General features: G+C 38.3%; 4 protein-coding genes and 1 long non-coding RNA gene across 5 annotated transcripts; 3 read left to right on the top strand and 2 right to left on the bottom strand.

The window, feature by feature from the left end:
* Nucleotides 1–8,287: 8,287 nt before the first annotated feature.
* LOC132791170 (glycerol kinase) lies at nucleotides 8,288–11,003 on the bottom strand. Its single transcript, XM_060799995.1, has 5 exons — nucleotides 10,833–11,003; nucleotides 10,609–10,737; nucleotides 10,170–10,514; nucleotides 9,089–10,109; nucleotides 8,288–9,032 (listed from the first exon to the last, which is right to left on the bottom strand). The coding sequence occupies exons 1-5, from the start codon at nucleotides 10,917–10,919 to the stop codon at nucleotides 8,815–8,817; spliced, it is 1,800 nt and encodes a 599-aa protein (XP_060655978.1). The 5' UTR covers nucleotides 10,920–11,003; the 3' UTR covers nucleotides 8,288–8,814.
* A 1,536-nt stretch (nucleotides 11,004–12,539) lies between these two features.
* Nucleotides 12,540–14,701, top strand: LOC132790348 (cytochrome P450 4p1-like). Its single transcript, XM_060798847.1, has 8 exons — nucleotides 12,540–12,789; nucleotides 12,855–13,055; nucleotides 13,117–13,198; nucleotides 13,269–13,369; nucleotides 13,432–13,702; nucleotides 13,807–14,027; nucleotides 14,080–14,394; nucleotides 14,451–14,701. Exons 1-8 carry the CDS (start codon nucleotides 12,588–12,590, stop codon nucleotides 14,612–14,614), a joined length of 1,557 nt encoding a protein of 518 aa, XP_060654830.1. The 5' UTR covers nucleotides 12,540–12,587; the 3' UTR covers nucleotides 14,615–14,701.
* A 103-nt stretch (nucleotides 14,702–14,804) lies between these two features.
* LOC132790350 (uncharacterized) lies at nucleotides 14,805–16,736 on the top strand. The gene is made up of 3 exons (XM_060798848.1): nucleotides 14,805–15,137; nucleotides 15,376–15,501; nucleotides 15,642–16,736. Exons 1-3 carry the CDS (start codon nucleotides 14,954–14,956, stop codon nucleotides 16,511–16,513), a joined length of 1,182 nt encoding a protein of 393 aa, XP_060654831.1. The 5' UTR covers nucleotides 14,805–14,953; the 3' UTR covers nucleotides 16,514–16,736.
* A 33-nt stretch (nucleotides 16,737–16,769) lies between these two features.
* On the bottom strand, nucleotides 16,770–21,379 carry LOC132790346 (heat shock factor protein). The gene is given in 9 exon segments (XM_060798845.1): nucleotides 16,770–17,587; nucleotides 17,652–17,727; nucleotides 17,822–17,890; nucleotides 18,023–18,490; nucleotides 18,549–19,415; nucleotides 19,418–19,692; nucleotides 19,764–19,872; nucleotides 20,729–20,971; nucleotides 21,127–21,379. Coding segments are annotated over 8 exon segments (2,253 nt in total). The 5' UTR covers nucleotides 20,954–20,971; nucleotides 21,127–21,379; the 3' UTR covers nucleotides 16,770–17,423.
* LOC132790354 (uncharacterized) lies at nucleotides 19,967–21,009 on the top strand. Its single transcript, XR_009632789.1, has 2 exons — nucleotides 19,967–20,020; nucleotides 20,082–21,009. It is a non-coding gene; the product is annotated as an uncharacterized LOC132790354 (long non-coding RNA).
* Nucleotides 21,380–21,439: the final 60 nt, after the last annotated feature.

Genomic DNA, 21,439 nt, shown 5'->3' with positions numbered 1-21,439 from the left:
TGGCAATCTTCTTATCTACATATGTATATATCGTTGCCAGATAGTGTTGCTGGACGATATAGCTACTGTCTTCACAAATTATATCAAAAAAACTAAAAATACAAGATTAATAAAAATTACTTTGCATTTTAAATTGTTATATATTTTAATCTCATAAATGATTTTTATTGTATATTGTTCCACGAGTTCATAAGTTGTTTTTTTTTTTAAGCATATTCTTTGACTGTAACAAAACAACGCTGATTGCTAAATGACCAAGAAAGCATCCCAAGTCCGTGACGCGCCAGTTACTGCCAAAGTGTAATATGTGCCGTAACAAGTTAACACCCGCAGCAACCAGACTAAGGTCGAAGACAACAACCAACTAACTGTTTTATGTAAAAATAAGAAACTTGATACGGCAAAATAGAAATTGTACAAACTTTTCATGTTAGTTTGCTGCAGCATACAAATTATTTTGGCCAAAAACTTTTTCTCAGCGGAGCTGGCGAAACTCAAAACTATTTTAAAAACTTTCAAGCCAGCAGCCATGGCTCATCCCGAAGGATAGGGCCGATTGAGCCACACAATCAGCATCAGCTCCGCCCCACACCGCAGTGCATCACCGCATGACGGCCATTAATAGCAGAGATTGTCTTGCTCAGTGAGCTCGGCAAAATGTTGATAAATTAAGACGCAACCCACAGGCCACAAATCATTGAATTGAACCGCAATGCGACGAGTTTGTAGCCCCAAGACAGCGACTCCTCCAACTCCTCCAACACTCCGCCATTACCTACTTTCATACTTACAGTCTTCATTTGCCTGCGGAGCCTCAGCTGCTTGGTCTGCCTCAATTCAATCTCGAATCGATTTTACTGTAGGGCGACAGTGTCACATGTGTTTTTGTCTCCTACTCGAAACTCTCTAATGTCATCTCTTTGCAGACTCCTACCAAATATATTCCGTAATACCATTTCTTGGTATTTTCTTTTTACGTCGACTGCTGGCGCAGTTGTCGTTCTGAATTTTAATAAAGTTGCGTCCGCAAGTTGCCTTAGTCGCTGTAGGGGAAAAGGGTTTCTTTGGCCACGCCCCACTCGAATATTGTCAAAAAAGTTGTCGCTAACAATTTTATCAATAAAATTTATGACGCCTGTCCTGTCCCACTCGACAGTATGACGGCACCCAAAAGCACGCTACGATTATTTGAAATATGGCAAATACTCCATAATACTCTTTAAAACTCTCAATACTTGCTTATAAGCAAGGAGAAGAAAGATTAAAACCAATTTTAGATTGATGTGAACTTTACTGCAACTTCAACAATAGTTAATGTAATTTATATTGCTTCATAATTTGTAATCTTTACATTTAAGTTATTAATCTCACAATTTAATAAAAACTTTGCTAATATTTAGCGAATCAAAAAATTACTTGAATAAATAAAACTTTAAAATTCTTTTTTTGTACGCAAGGAAAGGTAAACAGCTTCAACAATGCAAAAAATTCCTTCATAAGAATTAAAATACTAATAATATTTATTAAGAACTAATAAATAATATTATAAGTAATATTACTGTAATTTATATATTGCTTTAGAATTTGCATACTTTTCATTTAATTTATTTATCTCCAAATTTACTAAAAATTTCAACAATAAATCGAGAAACCAAAATACTTGAATTATGGCAAAATATCTATGATAATCTTTAAAACTAATATAATTTCTATTGTTCAAAGATTTCAAATTATATGTTCAATTTGTTTACTTTACATTTTATTTTTATTTTACAATTTAATAAATCCAATAGATCATCAAAGTAACCACTTCTTGTGCAAGTCAAAATAAATAAAAATTCTTGACGTACGAAAAATTATCTCCTTTAAATACTTTTCTGTAAGCAATGAAAAGAAAAATTAATATTTAATTTCATTATACATTATTAAATAAAAAATATTTAACTTCATATAATTGAAAATTATAATTATAATTTAATCTGTTGCTCTTACGAGTTGGTTGAGTTAATACTACAAATTCGACAAAGTAACAGCATCGAAATACAACTATTCGAGAAGATCCTTTAATAGTCGTGTATCTTATAACTTTGTAAACATAAATGCTAACTTTCTTGATTAGTTGGCGTATTAGAGCGTGGGTCGAAGTGAATTTTCTCTAATTGTTTTGTATTTGCATAGCAATTACTTCAAGACGCCAAGTCTTGGTTTAATTGAAAGCCAAACGCAGCTGCCAAAATGATTTTAGTTATTTATGCAACGCCAGCAGCAGCAGCAGCAGCAATCCGCCAAGTTGGAGTCAAAAGCGTTGAGTGAGACGGAGACGTGGGAACACGAATCCTCTTGTGCGCAAGTGGCGCGTCTAACCGCGGCAGGGAACGGAGTTGGGTCGCCAAGTTTCATGCCATTTGCATGGCCAACGTAGAACTGCAACTGAGATGGCAACTGAGGAGCAGTGTGAATGTGAATGAGAATGTCCATGTGTGTGTGTTTGCTTGCACTGGTTGTGTGAGTGTGTGTCTGTCTCGACTTACCAAGTTGCATAATACATAATTTTGTTTTCTTTTCAGTGTGTGCTCGTTTATTATTTCTGTTATTTTTTGAACTCTTTTTTTATGCCTCTCGTTCGCTATGTGGCACAACAGCTTCAGCTTCAGTTTCAGCTTCAGCTTCGCGTCTTCAGCAATCCCCATCTCAGCAAACATTCTTGGCTGCATTCATATTTTCACACCCTTTAGGATTATTTCGTGCATGGCATGGCCATGTGTGCGGCTCAAGAGCGCTGCACGAGCTGCTCCTGTTACCATTTATACTAAAATGTGTACACTTGCTACACCCTGTGTATGTATATATACTTATAGTATATACTATACTTAAGGAAAACACTACCCTTAATTGGTGTTTTACAAATTTTGATCGTATAGTAATTATAGCTTTCAAAAGAATTATTGTGCTACGATTGACAATAAACAGTGGGAAGTTTTTATTGAATTCAAATAATTATTATAAGTTTGAAAATAATAAACCTTAAAAAAAACCTAAGGAATTATGATCAACTTTCTTTTTAATAATCATCATAAAGAATTACTTGTATTGAATTTTTACTAAAAAAAATCTACAATAATTTATATTTTAAAAAGATCAAATGAGTATTAGACACATGTTATTTACATCAGACTGATTTTAACCAAAATTTTAAATATTATTGGAGATTATGAAACCTTTTTTTTTAAAAGAATTTCACTTCAAATAATAACTTTTTGATTGAATTACTAAAATATGATGGGAGCCTAAATGACCATAAGAAAACTAAACCTTCCGTCATGAGATATAGGATATCTTCTTATCGTGCAGCTGGCCTGCAAACTTACAACTGGTCTCCACATCTTTTTTAAAGCAATTTAAATTAACAGCAATGGCATCACCCGTGTGGTTATATAAGTGTGTATATGCGCTGATGTGTATGTGTGTGTGTGCTTGTTTATGCCTCATAGCTTCATGGTTGCTCTGACTCTGACTCCGACTCCGACTCCAACTCCGATCCTGACTCTGACTGCAACGTTAGGACAGAAGGATGTCAGGACTACGACGGCACGGCGACTGCTCGACGTGCAATTGGAATGCAATTTGTTATGGAAGTTAAGTCTCCACTTGTCAGTTAAGTTTACGCTTGGCTGTTTGACTGTTGTCGCATGTTGCCATGTGGCCCATGTTGCCCATCCATATGCATGTTTGTACGTTCATGTCCACGTCCACATCCTCCACTTGCTTCTCCATGGCTGCTGTGTTGACTGTCCTGACTGGATGGCTGGCTGGCTTGAGCGCTGTGTAGTTAAAAATAATTAAAGTCTTTAAATATTTAAATTAATTTGCAGTGCTGCACAAAATGAATATTGTGCTGTTAATTGGCCCCAGAAGCCAAACAGTCGTATGCGCAATATTTTTCCTTTTTTTGGAATAAATTACGAACGTCATCAGAAAACAACAAATGAACAATTAAAACAAAAGAAAATATAGTTTTACATATTTTTTCTTTACATTTGTATTCCCGTATATTTGTTATAAAAAGTATAAAATTTAACAATGAATTTTTTTTTAGAAATTTATAGTTTACTGACTGTATTACTAATGCGTTAATAATGAAAAATTTTGGCACATTACCCAACACAGTTACAAATAAAACAAATAAGAATAAAACTATAAGATGCATTTATTTTCATACCCGTTACCCATAGAGTAGAAGGGTATTAAAACTTTGTGGTTGTAGGAAATGATGTCACAGACCCCATATAGTATATATGTATATTCTTAATGAGCTTCAACAGGGCAATCCGTCTGTCCGTATGAACACGTATGTAGATTTCAGGGACTATAAGATCAACAAAACTTGTTATGTTTGCAAGCAGATCATGATTGCTTTAAATTTTTTCCACGCCCACTTCCGCTCTGCCGTAGAGCCGTTATTTTTGATAGTACAATAATACTTAATATGGCAAAAAAAAAGCCTAATATATTCGGATCTTAGTTGACAATTTGGTATATTTTTTACTCTATGGTATAATTTGATTGTAGTGGAATATCGATATACCAAATATAGATTTTGGTATATTTTAGTATCTTTGTGGTATTTTTTGTAAAATCTGGTTTTATTGAAAATGAGTAGCGGATATCTCACAGTCGAGCACACTCGATTGAAGCTTTCTTAATTGTCAAATGTAATTTCAAATTTAAGTAAAAGGAATTTTATTTTAATTATAAGCATTATATAAATGAATTGCCAAAATTCTTAGTTATTCAATATCTATGCAGCATGTTCAAAAAAGTCTGATCAACAGCATTACAGAAATTTATTCAATATAGACAATTAGAAATCTTAAATTGTTTATTTAATAGATTCAGCCTAAAATGTTAAACCTATATCTGAGTCACTTTTTTACAGATAACTTACATTGTCGAATTTGTTTTACCCAACTACTTAAAACAACTGTCCAAAACATATAAGCGTAAAGAGAAATTTTCAGTAGCAAATAGGAGGAGCAAGTTTTGACTTGAAAATCGATGGCGCCAATGCCAACTGTGGAGCTCTTAATAAGACATTGCGAGCAATAAGTGTAGCCGTTATTTTGACATATAGCGCCGGCTTAGGCAACTGCGAACTAATGGAGCTGAAGACCAACAATAACTACACACAAACCAGAGCAGCTAAATACACAGCCTAAAATTATGCTACATGTTATATGTAGTATATAGTACAGTCTCATAAGCAGCCGATTTACATGCAGCAAAAATGTTGATTAGAAAATTAATTAAGGTTTTTACGATGCCGCCAGTTTTACGAGTCGAGCCACTGAGCCAAAGCTGAACCCAAGCTGAATCCTCGTCGTTGTCGTTTTCGTTGTCGACGTCGTCATCATCGTCAGGCTTTCATGCTTGGAGAAACTTTCGCTCAGCGAATTTACGACATTTTTATGGCGGGCTGCCATGCGAGGGCGGCTCGTAAAAAGTGCGTAAAAACTTTTGTGCCCGGGCAATTGATAAGCCAGTCAGCCAGTCAGCTAGTACGTTCCCTTGAATCCTTGCTTCTTCCTTGCGTCAACAATGATTTCAGCTGGCATTGGGCGCATATGCAGATGAGTTTGCCATAAAAAGCCAAGTGAATTTCGCTCAATAAATAAATTGTACGCGCAATGTGCGAAGCCTTTCTTTGCACTGGGCGGGTACACGCCCACAATTTTGGATAGCTGCCGCCTCTCGTTTATAGATTTGTGACGGGCGTATCAGCTTTATGATGAGAATTGAATTTCCCGTTCTCCGAACAGACGACGACGAGTAATCATCATAAAAACCGAAATCCTAGCAAATTAGTATTTGAATACAAAATACAAGGGGTGGGTGAGAAAGGGTATAAAAAAGTCGTAGAACTTTCGAGTCATAATGCTTGTATATTTTATGGGTAGCTGACAAACGAAGTCACCCGCCCCACCGCCCCCCCCCCCCCTCCACCCCCCGTGACTCGCGTCGCTGCATGCAGGAGTTGAAAGCAAAAAGGGGGTTACTTCTGATGCCACACATTGCACAATGGCGCAACTTGACGAAATCATTATTTCGCTCCGACATTTATTGATGCCATAAACTTGAAGATTTATGCGTATGCCACCGACGCGCAACACAACGGAGCACAACACCCCTCTAGCGTGTTGCACATTGCACGGGACACACCGCAGCGCCGCTGTGGCAAATGGCAAATCCTAAGCCCTCTTGTAACCGCATAACGCAAAAACCCACCCGGCCAGCTACGCAGCACATTGATACGCGCAATTGTGCGATGCCAACTCCAATTCACTTTGCTACGTGGCCATGTCAAATTTTTGGCATATTGCACCACAGTGGGACACAGTATACGCTGGCTGGCTGGCACAGTGTTTCATTCCTGCATTACTCGGTCTCCTAACCTTGCTTATAAAGTACATTCGTGTTTGTGTATAAGAAATAGTACTACACATACAACAGCGTGTTAATTTATTTAAATTGACTACGTGCAAAGTTTACTTGCTTTACTTTCAGCGTCTTCTGCCACGCCTCCTATTTGCTGTCATTGCCCATCCTCACATCTCACCCCTTACCCCTCGCTCCAAACCACCCATCAGCCATCAATGCGTTGAAGGGAGTGTGGGACTGTCTCAATGTTTGCACAAATTTCACATTTTACTGCGCGTCGTCGACTCCGTTGTCGTTTTTGTCTTCAAATGCAAACCAATTTGCAAACGTCGCCGGAATGTGTAGCTGAGATTTACACTGGCTTTGACGACACTTCGTAGACGCTATCATATGCAGAATTAAAGCATCAAGTTCTTGACGCAGTGTCAACCACATTTGGTACTCTTGAAATATTTTAGTAATTTTAATTCTACACAACAATAAGAAAGATAGGGCTACAGTCGACCATGTTATTCTTAAAATATGCCAAATACATATTCTGAAACACACTTAAATATACCGAACGCTATATTTGTTATATCAATCTACTAATTTATTAAAAATATATCATAGAGTATAAAATATACCAGATTATCTGAATCACTTATAAAATTTTATCTGATTGCGACAAAACTTTCAGGAATCATAGGGACTATAGTTATAGAGAGACTGGCATGGCTATAGACGCAGATCAAGAATATATATACTTTATGTGGTCGAAAATAAATTCATTTGCTTGCACATACATTTGCTGAAGGCAGTCGAAACTCATTAATAATGTGATATAACATATTCCAAAATATCCGCAGAGAATTTAAAAATATATTATCTGAATAAAATTATGATCGCACAAAAAATATTTTCAAAAATATACATTGAGTATTTCGAAATATTTTTGGATTTGGCAATTATCGTCATCATAATTTGCTGCAGCTTTATTTATATAGTAATACTCGTATTTAGCAATATTCGTACAGTCTCTTAAATAGCTTGAAATACACATCCGTTACATATGTAAATATGTGAATAATTCCATGGACCCCAGGGCTTTCCATGTAGCGCAGCTGGCGAACGCGCGCGCATAAAAACTCATTTGAAAGAGTGCCTCGACTCCGACTCTGACTCCAGCACCAACACCAACTTCAACGCTGCGGCTGTGGCTGGACGAAGACGATGAGTACGACGTGCACCAGAGACAACAGCTTGGCAGTCAGTGGATGGAACACGCCCGTACTGTCAATTTGGTTTGGGTGAGATTTGTGGATTGGGCGCTGGAGCGTTGCGTTCAAGTGCACATTGCCTGTGGGTCGCTATGCATGTGCACAGCTGCTACAGCAACTTCTGCTGCTGATTCTGCTGTTCAAGCTACTTTTCCCCAGGCTGTCTTGGCAACAATTCGCGTGTCAACAATAAGCGCAATAACTTAAGTTGCATTCAATGGTTGGGTCCGTGGAGTTGCCGTGAAGCCAATGACAGGCGTTGAATGCATCCAAACAGCAGATGCAGATGCAGTTGACTCCAGGTCCAGGTGCCTGACTCTCCTGCCAGCTAATTAACTGGCAAATGAATTTCAACAACAACAACAACCAAGAGGACAAGCAGCACAATGTGCCGTGTGAACAGTGTCCACTTGTGCAGCAGCTACTTGAGCTCCTTCGGTTATGGCTCCTCCAATGAAGTGGCGTGCGCCTCGTCACGCAATCCAGCTGGCAATCCTTCCCATAGGGCCACTGGCAAAGTTTGTCAATTTAAGTTATTCATAGCGTTGGCAAACGCCATTCAAAATTCAAGACCTGGAGATGGGAGATGCTAGAAAGAAACAATGAACTGCACATTTTCTCATTTACAATTTTTTAATCCTTTGGTTGTGGCATATTCATATTAACAGTGAATAGTAGTAATATATTGTTTTGGAAGCTGGTCCTACTTTAGCTTATTATATATGTAGATATATCCACAGCTTTAACAATTGTCTTTTCGTTAAAAGAAATAAGTTGAATAAATAGAAGCCTAAAAATACAGATTACAACTAAATTGAGCAAAATGATAAATTTGCAATAAATTTTAAACGTTCTGAGAATATGACATGCCTAAAACTATAGTTAGTTATGTATATAGCTTGTATATACTAATCACAAAACTTTTTTGTTTTTCATATTCTAACGTTAGGGACAAATTATAAGGAATAACTGGGAAGGAAATAAAGAAATTACATGCTAATCTAAACAATAAATTTTGAATGCGCATAATTCACATAATTCTTGTGACTAGATTTCATATTGTCGGACGCTGAATTAATCTGTCAGCGCCTAAAAGCATACTAACAACACATCAGCTCATCTAAGTCAAGCGATTGTTCTTGAAAAAACTGGCCAACAACAGCATCGCAAAGGATGTGGTGAGGAATATACTGCCCGGAATGGACCGGCGTATAGGTAAATTGGGATCACGTTCGCGTTGGGCAAATAGCTCCACATCCGCTTCATAAGTCTCATAATTGTTCCAATGCAGACACTTTTTCACTGCATAGTCCCAGCGCCGATACAACAGTTCACGACCTGCAATGTTAAATAGATGTTATTGATGGAATGTTGATTCTATTATGTCTACATACGATTTTGTGTTGTAGTCGGAGAGAAGACATCCGTTGGAGGTGCGTACATGCGCGTCGCATAAGGTAATGACACCACTCGCATTGTTACACCAGCGGCTATCATGGCCCCTAATCCAGCTGGTGATGTAGTCTGTGGACGTTCCAGCATCCATCCAATTATATCTGCAACAAACTGTACTAGGTGACTGTCCTCCGAGTATTCGCCACCGAATGTCAAAACGGGAGGTATGCAAGCTGGATCCCAGTTTGTCGTATCCTTTTTAAAGGCCTGAAGTACTTCGTAGATTTGAAATCCAGTTGCTTCATACGCGGCTTGTGTGATGTTCTCCGCTGTCGTTTGGCTGGTTAATCCCAGTATAATACCACGCGCGTCATAGCGCCAGTAGGGAGCGTAGAGACCATGGAATGCGGGCACAAATGTAATCTCCGAGCGCTTCGCCGCAAGCCCACACTCCGCATTTAGCATGCTTGAGGAACAGGACGAGGAAATCATAGAGTTCTCGCCAATGAATGTATTCAATGACTCTACCACATTATCATTGGAACTGATTTCTGTACTAATTTTAAGTCCCTGGCGCAGCCAGTTAACCGTCGAACCAGCATTGGAAATGGCACCTTCGAGCGTGAAATGCGTATCTGCTGTGGGACCCAGTTTATGTGCGATGCCCGTGATCAGTCCATTGTCTGACTCAATCATCTGTTGAGCCGTATTAAGCAGCACAAAGCAGCTGTCATCTAGCGTACAGACATTCTGACCAGCCTTGATACACAATTGGCCCAGCAGGGCAGCTGGCTGTTCACCCATTACGCCCGCAATAGGCACTCCCAATAAAGGCCCCTCGACAATGTACCCGAAGATCTCAGAGTTGGAACGTATCCGTGGCAGTATTCCCATTGGCAGTTTAAAGAATTTACATAGCTTCGCGTCCCACTGCTGTCCGGCAAGATTCATTAAAGAGGTGTAGTGCGCATTCGTCACGTCCGTTGAGTGAACACCCACATCGACGCCTCCAGTTAAGTTCTATACAAATATTAGATTTTCTGTTAACACAAAAGTAGTCTTTTTGGCTACCGTACTTACCCATAGAAGCCAGGAATCCAGTGTGCCAAACATGCATTGCTCATCTTCAACAGCCTTGGCCACCGATGGCACATTTTCCAGTAACCACTTGATCTTCAAGGCGCTAAAACAACTGCTTAAAGGCAGCCCGCTGCGATGACGCACATAATTCACATTGCGCTTGACATTGTTTAACAAGGACTTGAGCAGTGGGGTGCTACGACAATCAGACCAACCGATAGCATTGTGCAGTGCTTGTCCCGTCTGTTTGTTCCAAAGCACAGTGGTGCCGCGTTGATTTGAAATGCCCACCGCAATGATGTCATGCGGACTGATTTCCAATATTACTAAATTTTTATAGGCAGTCTACAGCGAATATACGAATATACGCAGTACATTGGGGGTGTTACAGTTTGGGTTAGTGAAGATGGTGATATAATCGAAATTTTGCGTTACGCACCTCGATGCACTCCTGCATGTGTTTCCATATCTCGGCGGGATCATATTCCAGCCAACCTGCATTGTGCACTATCTGACGCAATTTGAGTTCATGATAAGCCAGCACCTCGGCGTTTTTCGTTGAATAAATCTATGGAAATAGATATTGACTCAGCTTCACTTTGCGTGTGTGTGTGTGTTTTGTGTTTTGCAGTGTGTTTGTAAATTTTCCTTTCGACCTCTTACCAGAAAACGGCAGTGGGTACTGCTCACGTATGCAACGCCAATGAGAGCTCCAAATCTTCCATAGCGCCCGTCGTTCATATTTTTCATCAATTTATTGGAAACAAGCACGTGCCTTATGTTCTGTGCCGGACGCGCGCCAAATGCGACGCTTGCAATTCGTTGATTTGATGTTTTTTACGATGCCGTCAACACGTCCACACCTCCGTCTTGCTGAGTCCGACGACCAGGCGCCCAATATGAATTCCTTTTTGTGCACTGTTAAATGTGATGCATAGTTTAATGAAATCGAGCGAAATTTTTAAACGACTCATTGATTGTTATTTAAGCAGCGGTACACTAATGTGACCGCACGGAAAGTATGGTAAAATACTAAAACCATTCGACAATCCCTCAATATACCAAAAACATTGAAATACTAAATAACGTATGGTAAACAGCTGAGATTTAAATTATCTTTTGTCGAAGAAAATTTGAATTAAAACCAATAACGGAGTTTTCCCTTTGTCCTTTAAATACAATAAAATTAAAGAGTTACCGAAAAGAATGAATAAAAAACAACCTTAGAAATTTATAATGAAATCGGTTTAATTTTGGAGTCGCCTGTTAAAAATATTTTTCTTAAAATTGACTTTATTGATCATCATACGAGTAGTTTAATTAATTATGTATTCATTTACATGACTTGGAGACCTTCGTTGGTTAGCTTGTTTACAATAGATGACAACAACATCTTTTGGAAAAAAAACCTTTAAATATATTTTTTGATTTTGTTTACTCGAATTCTAAACATTTGAAAGTCTATTGGAGGTTTATTTATCAAAGACTAAGCAACGTTTTAATGCTTCTTGTCTGTGATGCTAAATACAATGTAACTCCTAAATCGAAGCTACCATTAAATTTAATTAATTGAAATATATACATACCTATAAACACCCAAATATATTTTCTTTTCAATAAATCACAGATTTCACAGCTTCAATAGTTTTTGTATATATTTGCATCAAACTTACGCATGAGCTTTAGTGGGTTTCAACAGAGTATGACGAGATGCTTTAGAGCAAGTACTCGACAATCAAACACCCACTACATATGAAGGCTTACATCTTTATACATAATGTAGCTGTTGCTCTTACATTTTTGAGAATTATGTTACATGGTAATTAGAGCGACTTTGGTCGCAATAGTGCAATAAATAAATGTAGAAAAGTTGCTGAGTCATTCTTATTATTAAAAATTCTTGCACAAAAGCATGAGAATTATGTTATTGGCTTTATAGGTACAGGGTATAAAAGTGCTTTGTAATGCTCAATTTGCAGATTTTGGCCGTATAAGACTTGATTAGCGATTGTATAAGAGCGCAAAATGCGACTCGCTCACTAAAAAATACTGAGAGCAGTCAATATTTCAATCAACAGAGTAATATAATTAGTGTTGACATGGCCTAAAAATTAGCTTTCAAGATGAACAAAATTACAATTTTTGAATAAAACTTTAATTTAATGTAGTAAAATATTGAAATAAAGAAAATCCATATTCCTTTCTAGCATGTTTTGTAAAGAAAAGTATAAAAATCATTTCGTGTCCAAGATTTAGCTTTAAACAGCTAGAGCCAAAAGCAGCTTTGTTTATAGTCTGCTTGCTCATAACTTGTTTGTTTTGTGTGATAAGTTCGAGTATAAAACAAACACTGGGAGTGGGGGCTGCAGTTAGTTGCTCTCTGGAATCGCACGAGTTCAGTTCTTCATAGCAAAAAAAATGATTGCTACCTGTTGTCTTATCATAACCGCAAGTGTGCTGCTGCACTGGCTCTATAGGGTCAATAAAGACTACTACATTCTGGCTTTCTTTGCACGGCGAGTACATACCAAGGATGGTCGCCTTGTAGAAGATATTGCTCCCATTCCAAAGGGCAAGACTATATTTGCCAATAGCTTTGATCTCTACGGACTAGACGATGGTAATCCAAATTTAAAATCATTGTGCTTCAGTTTTATAAAAAAAATTACTATATTTGGAGTATAGCCGGAGTTTTCAAACATTCCCGAAAATTAGCCAAGGAATTGGGCGGCAGCTATTTGATATATAGTTTGGGCACCGCAGTGTACAGTGTCATCGATCCGGAAACAGTAGAATTTGTCGTAAATAATACCAATCTCATTACAAAAGGAATGGTTTATAATTTCATGAGACCAGCTATACGAACTGGTTTATTAACCGCATCAGGTAATATATGGAGAAATCCAAATTAATAATTAACAGAGGTAATTCATTTACTTTATTGTAGGTCAAAAATGGCATTTACGACGTAAGATGATAACACCCACATTCCATTTCAATATATTAGGTCAATTTGAGGAAGTTTTCAAGTCAGTTGTTTTAAAAATGAAAAAATAACAGAAAAATAATAAATTTTTTATTTTTTATATGCATGTATAGAGCGGAAAGTCTAAAGTTCATTGAGCAGTTTCACGATCAAACCGAGAGTGTAATATCCGTCACCGATCTTATACCCAAGTTTACACTCAACAGTATATGTGGTGAGTACACATTAAGTTAATAAGTTTCAATTAATTCAATGTAAAAATTAAATGCTTTATAGAAACGGCAATGGGCATTAAACTAGATGATATGATTGAGAAAGGCGATCGCTATCGGGAAAGCATGAAAATGGTTGAAAAATTATTTATTATGCGTGTAAGCAATCCACTGCATTATAATAACACCATGTATAATTGGCTGGCCGCTAGTAGAGATGCTCCTTATCTGAAGGTAATGCACGATTTCTCCAGTGAAATCATTGCCAAACGTCGCCTTCTTTTAGAAGATGAGCTATTTCAAAGAAGTCAAGATCAAATGCCGGATGATGACATGTAAGTGGGATTACAATAAAAAAGTCTCTCGCTTGTATAGTATGTGGGATGTAGGTCACATATGTATATTTTATTCATTCATTTTTAATATTTTTCAAATTCAGTTATATCAACAAGAAAAGAAGGTTTGCCATGTTGGACACTTTGATATGTGCTGAGAAAGATGGTCTAATTGAACATGAAGGCATCTGTGAAGAAGTCGATACATTAATGTTTGGTGGTTTTGATACCACATCAATGTGTTTAATTTTTACACTCATGAATCTTTCATTGCACTCAGAAGAACAGGAGCGATGCTATCAAGAAATTGTGGAAAATATAGATGGTGAGTAGAAAAATTAAATTACATCATCAGTTAACTAATTGCTTTTCAATAGATGACCTAACCACTTTGGACATTAACCAGCTGACGAAACTTAAATACATGGAGTGCGTTATTAAGGAAACCGTTCGCATGTATCCATCAGCACCTGTAATAGCTCGCGAGACATTGAACGCAACCGAATTGCCAAATGGTCTTATCTTGCCCGTGGGCACCCAAATTGTGGTGCAAATATTCGATCTTCATCATAATCCCAAGTATTGGGATAATCCAGAGAAGTTTGATCCAGACCGTTTCCTGCCTGAAAACATGAAGGATCGCCACACATATGCCTTTATTCCATTTAGTGCTGGTCAGCGAAATTGCGTTGGTAAGTTTTGGTTTTATTCTCACTTATTACATCACTAATTTACTTTAATGCTATAGGTCAAAAGTACGCGATGCTTGAAATCAAAACCCTATTAATCTATATTATAAAACAATTTAAGATTTTACCTTTGTTTGATCCCAAAGATCTTATATTGCACAGCGGTATTACCCTTGGTGTTAAAAATAATATTAAAGTTAAGCTTGTGAGAAGAAATAAATAAATAATTATTATTTTTATAAGTAAATAAATGCAAAATATGCACCTTGAACTGAACTTAAACAATTTTAAACTGTAGCCGCCAAACCATTAATAAATATACTGAAAATTAATATACTAAAAATGTTTTTAAATGCGGCGAAGCGGTCTTCAAGTTGGCAATTTGGCAGAAATGCAATGCAGTTGGCAGCACCGCGTAGAGTGAGCGTGCGCAGAGCGCGTAAAACAAAACTGAAAAAACAGAGAGGCACAGAAGACGTCGCGCACGCAACGGTGTTTTAGAAATTGCTAAATAAAAATAAAACCCTTCATTGATATTGATGCGCAATTGAAAGTTCAATCAATGGAGAGAAAGGACTCCATTGCTGGCAGCTTAATTCAGCAAAATACAAGTAGTTGCAGTGAAAGTCGTAAGGAAATCCAAATCGAAACGCAAAAATCTTCAAGAAGCAAAATATTGGTAACTGGACTCAAAGTCAAAATGCAACGATATTATGCAGAACGTGAGACAACGGGGCCAGAGTTCGGTAAGTACGTCCTTTTTGTAAGCGCAATACACAATTGAAAAGTGCAGAATCAACCCCCAGTCTCAGTCATAGCACACAACAGTCTTCCCTTAATAGAGAGAAGACGGTCTAAGGGTTGCTCTTAGTGTTATTGTTTTTGCTGTTGTTGTTGTTATTGTGACTGCCTCAGCTGCGAAGAACGTAGAATGCCTAATAAACTGTGACGCAGATTTTAACGATTTTTCACAAAAACCCACAGACGATCGTCTAATAAAACTGGTTCGTGCTAATCCTGCCATCTATGATGTGAGCCATCCGCATTATCGACGCAATCCCGTGCGCGTGGACATATGGGATCGCATAGCTAATGAGCTAGGAGCTTCATGTAAGTTGATATACTATATAAGAAATCTGATATTGCGATGGTGCTAGAAAATAATGAACTACTAAATTCATAGCTAGAGATCTTCTGCGTATCAGTTTTAAAAATATCCGTAATCTTAAGTAATATTTTTTAATTTACAGCACGTTTTCTACAAACGAAATGGAAAAACATACGCTACAATTATCTGCAGGAAATTAAGGCACTAGAAACGGGCCAGGTAAATCCGAATGTACGCAAACGACGTTTCACTGAGGATTTATCCTTCTTACAAAATACCGCACAATCGTACAACGTGAAAAAGGCGCAAGCCTACATTACCCAGACTAATACACCTAATAATGTAAGTGGTGGTGGTGGTGGTGGCAGTAGCGACAATGACAGCAACAGTTTTCTATACCCGGATCCGGAGCACTTGCGCATCGATCCGTCGGACAGTTATGATATTATCGAACTGGACGATAACAGCGAGGATGGCTCGGCGCATGTGGAGGATGGTCACAGCGATAATGAAATTGTGCCCGAGTTAATGGTGATGGAGCCCAAACCCGATGTATCGATGCAGTTCCATGATTCGGCAGTCAATGGCAACGGCAATGGCAGCAATAGCCACCACAATACACAAGTTAGCTCACCGGCCTCCTCACCTCTGCTTACACCTATGGTGGTCATGGGCAACGGCGACGAACAGTCGCAGATACCTCAGTACATGAAATCCGAGTACCAACAAAGCAATAACACATCGCTCTCCAATGGCGAAGTAACCATTGAGCCCATCTTTAAATCCGCTGTGACACGACGGTCAGCCCCCGTTGATGATATAATGGCGAAAGCAGCGAAACGAAAGGCAATGGCAGCTCCTTTGCCAACATTAACACCAATCAATGATCCTATCGAACTCTACTGTCTATCCCTGGTTGACACTCTGCGGAGCATGCCCAGATCGGAACGAGAACGCGTGAAATTTGAGTTTGCCAGCATTCTCAAAGATGCCAAGTACAAAGACGAGGCTTAATTAATTGCATTACCTCAAATGTCATGGCAAAAATTTACCGGATCATTATACATACGTACAATTATAAGTAATATTATTTGTATATTTATTATTATGATTATTATTATGTGCAAAATAATTAGATTTTTCTAAGACGCTAATTAGGCTAAGCTTAATCTTTATACTTATATATTTAGTTTTTTTATTACAATGATGTAGTATGTGTCCATATCTATTCAGTTGTATCAACCAAATAAAATGAATTACAAAAGTAACTCGATATTACAAAAAGAAGAAATTGTTTTATCCGTCCCTCCCCTTTCCTTTATCCCCAAAACAATTTCAGCAAAAACCCATCGTCCACTGTAAGTAAACAATTTTTTTATTGTTTGCAGCTCAAACAAACGATTTTATTTAGCATAATAATTAGACGTATTTAAGGTATTTCGTAGTCGAAACATTTTAGATAATAATATATGTATGTATATAGTTTCTATTATCGCTGGTCGGTGTAACATTTAGATTCATTGATGATCAGTGTGAGTTTCAATCAAACTACATTTATCTTTCTCAATTATAAAATCTACAGAAAACTTTGTTTTAAAAGTCTTTACGGATGCTCAAAAAGAAAATCTTCAATTTAGACCGATTAGTGTTATAATTCTCTATATATTTCATATATAGTGTGTAAGGCATACGTACAACAATATTATTAATAAATAGTCACGCGTTAGATGTTTACAAGCAATTACAAACTATTAGTAAACTCCCATAAAAGTTATGGGTGGTACATCAACTAAATATATTGTATGATCAGGATCTCAACTATGTATAAACTAAAACCATATAGAATCCTATGTGTAAGTAATCAAAACAGTAAACAAATTGTCAGTTTTATGTCTGAGCTGCTATTATATCTATCATCTATAATCTACAATTCGCGTTGCGGTGTATTTAGCACAGAGCTTTGAGTTTGTAATTGACGCCCATTGGCAGCTGCCTCCTGGCCTGCTTTGTTGCTATCATCGGTGTCCAAAATGTCAGAGAGATCATACATATTGGGCTGATAGGCCATCAGTTGGGAGCCAGAGCTAGCTGCAATTATAAAATGATTCATATATTTAGAATTGACAATATAGATATTGCTTTTTGCACACACCTTTCTTATCACCGCCCATGTTGTCATTTAAAAAGGATAAACCATAATTATCCAGCACATCCGAGTCGTTAAATAACTGCAATTAAAAAAGAAGATAAATTTCAGTTAAAATTAATCTTTCACATTCTGATTTTTTAGGAATAAGCTCAGGTTAGCTGTCGTTTGCTAACCTTTAGTAGCAGATCCTCGTCGGTTAGCTGCACAAGAGGCATCCTGCCGACAACGCCCATGGGCGAGGCCTGGACATTCACATAGAATAAAATATACATAAAAAGTTAAGAACTATTTCGTTTAAGCGGACACACGGATAGCTATTCAGTAGGAAGTGCTTAGTGCGAGCTCTTTCTGCTATTCAGTTGTTTGATACTTACACCCAACAGCATGTTTTGATCAATGGATACGCCCTCGGTGCGTAACAAATCTTTTAACGTATCCAATTCATCTTGCATGTTATCCAAATGTCCGGTAACCTCATCACTGCAACAGCCACAGAAAATTTCATTATAGTTATCATAATCTTGTAATTTAATGCTAAAGGCTGTAGGGTCAACCAACCGAGTTTCGTGCACATTATCGCCGGTATACTTAGCCACTGTCATTGCCTGCTGCTGCTGCTGTTGTTGTTGTTGTTGATCCTCCTTGATAGCAGCAGCTGCTTTGGAAGTTGATGCCAAGTTTGCATCGGTCACCAAAGGGTTCTCATTGTTGCCGGCCAATTCAAAGGTAACCGGCACATTGGCAAACTTGCCGTTGCTAACTGTGGTGAGGCCAAATTGTTGCTGCTGATCCAACTTATTAGCTTGGTCATCAATACCAGTAGCAGACATTAATGAATCATCCTGTAAAGTTTTATTATTATTAATATAAGGCTGATGAATTAATAAAAGTATTACTTACTTCAAATATGTTAGTGGGCATATCGTTGCTAAGAAAGTTCACATTGTATAGATCGGTGCTGCTGGTCTCTGGCTGATCTAGCAATGATGGCATGTCGCCCCCTACACTAGCCAAGTCTGGTTCTGTCTTCACTAACAAAGGCTGTGGCATTACCTGCAACTGCTCCTTGGCTGGTGAACGAGTGCGCGGTGACTTCGATGATACATCCACATCCAATGGCGACTGTTCTGCTATGTCGGCCAAGCGACGACGTTGCTTGTTCTTCTCTTTAAGCATCTGACGATTCCGTGCCTCCTGTTCACGTACCATCGGCGTTGTTAACACATTCACCTGCTCATCACCGCTAAACGGGCTACTGGCACCTGGCTGAATATTATGTTCCGATACATGGGACTCGGGTGCCTCGGTGACCGTATAAAGAACTTGTTGGCCAGTTGGCGAGCGTGCTGCATTGGTAGCCACTTCGTTGCCAGACAACAGTTGACCAGCAATGAAATCCTCAGCACTCTGATTCGAATAATCATAATTTTGCGAACTACTGACGCTTATGTTCGACCGAGGTCGCTCCATGGCGAGTGGGGAAACGCTTTCAGCATCATAGTGCTTGGCATAGGGGCTGTTCGGGTTCATGACCTCATCGAGCAGCTCTTCACTGAGCTCATGTATTACAGGGCCGCTTTCGCTCTCCGATTCACTCGCATTGCGCTGGCGAGCATTCTCCGGTGTATCGTTAATCATTAGCTGCATGTGACGCTTAACACCAGACATATTTCGAGACGGTTGCACAATCGAGATGAGAAACTGTATCAGCTTGTTGACAATTTGCTGCTGCTTGGCATGCTTCTGGCGTAGTGAGGCAATCTCTCTCGCCAGAGCGCCTCATTCTCCTGTTTCATAACGGAAAACCGCGAGTCCAAATTATCTTGACGTCCGCGCATTGCCTTTACATCGCTCAGCACCTTGGACACGGTCTCCTGCTTTAACACGCTCTTCTCATCAACACTCTTAGTGTTGGAAATCTTGCGCTTGATGTGATCCAACAGATACGGATAGTTGCGCTTAAAGCAAGGATGTGAAAACTCAATTTCATCGCGATCAAAACGAAGCCCACCATTCTCAATCGAGGTGATCTTATGAAAGCCATCTGAAAGGCAAATCCAAAATTATGTTATTAGATAAAAATAATGCGTGGTTATAAAATATTTATTAACTTACACATATTTAATTGCCGTATAAAACTGGCCATGTTGTTGTGCTTGTAATTAAGTGGCAACAATTCGCGAGCAAATTGAGCCTGATTTTGTATAATAAAACTGCGGCCATCCTGCAAAAAACAAAAAAAACATTTAATTTGAATTAGAGAAATATACTTAAATTAGATTACTAAATCAAGTCAACATTTAAATATTTGCTTGGTCATTGGCTGAAGGTTCGCTATTTATTATCAAACTTTTAATAGAACGCTTATATTAGTATGCTTGTTGCCTCAATTCATAATACGTCATTTACTCAATCCTCTTATCTCACTTTTAGCCTAAAGATAAAAATATTCGACCAATATTTGTATTGCTCCCACCAAATGAAAAAATTAAAAACCTCAAAATGGCTTTTACGGGATACTGATAAGAAGGGCACGAAAGCACGTCGATACGAGGCATAAAATAATTATCTCATTATAAAGCCGCAAAAGAGGGAGCGTGTGAAACATGGAAGTGGTAATCATCACTTGACGAAAGCCTACAGCCAAAACAGAATGACAAACAGCAAAAACAAAAAAAAAAAAAAAACAGTCAATTGAATAGCGCACGGGACAAATGGAAAATTTTACAGAGATGCATTCGACGGACAGACGGATGTGCGGTAGCAGGAGAGGGGGAGAGACGGAGGGTACGCACGTACGCACTCACGGTCGCTGGCCTATGTAAAGCAAGAGAAGACGGAAAGAAGAGAAAAATGAGAGCGCAGCCCCCACAAATGCATACGTGCCATATAGCACAGAAATAACAACAACATCAACAAGAAATGTGCAGACAACGATGACGTAGTGAAAGTCAGTCTGCGTGTTTTGTTTTTGTATTTTTTCTCTTGATGTAACGAAACACCTGCGTTTTGTTATTGTTGCTATGCTAAATGAAAATAAATGTGTACTATAGATGTAAATAAACAATATGGCGACTCACCTTGCTCCAGCAAATTAAGTTATTCGTATCCGGATCATCCACCAGACGCCAGAGCTTAGCCAAAAACGCTGGCACTCCGCTGCCGGCGCCCGTTTCACCAACTGTATGCATTGTGCGACGTGATCGCTGCTTCTGCTGCTGCTCGAGATCCTCGTCGTCCTCCTCTTCGTCAGTTGATTCGTGCTTTAGCTGCACGGCCTTTAAAGTTGCTCGCTTCTTGGACATATAAAGCGACGTTAACAACTACAATATGTGTGAAAATTGCAAGGTGAAAAAGATAACTTAAATCAATGAATATGCTTTTTTTTCGTTTTTCATTTTTTCTTTTCACGATGGGCACAGTCCAGATAAAGTAATTCATATGTATGTGAAGGTATATGTGTGTGTGTGGCACCTACCGCAACACTTTACAGCTGTTTTCTTGCTTGTTAAACGTTTGAAGATGACTTTTTCAATGTTTTTGAATAACTTTACACCCTGTTTTGATCAAAACTTATATTCACTTTTAATACTTTATAGTTTTTTGATAAAATTTCAACAATTTAATGCACAGCGTAATTGTTCAATCTCACGAATAAAATATTTTCTCTTCTTCGTCCGCAATGTCTATCGCTATCGCTCTCGACGTTAACTCGCAAAAACCTATCGAAGTCAACGCTGCTGCTATTTATATAGTCGCAAAAAGTATCGAGTACTCGCTGGTAATTTCTG

The sequence above is a fragment of the Drosophila nasuta genome, chromosome 3 (assembly GCF_023558535.2).
Source record: "Drosophila nasuta strain 15112-1781.00 chromosome 3, ASM2355853v1, whole genome shotgun sequence".
NCBI lineage: Eukaryota > Metazoa > Arthropoda > Insecta > Diptera > Drosophilidae > Drosophila > Drosophila nasuta.
The sequence above is the reverse complement of the archived record's forward strand: the minus strand, read 5'-3'. Positions and strand labels throughout refer to the sequence as shown.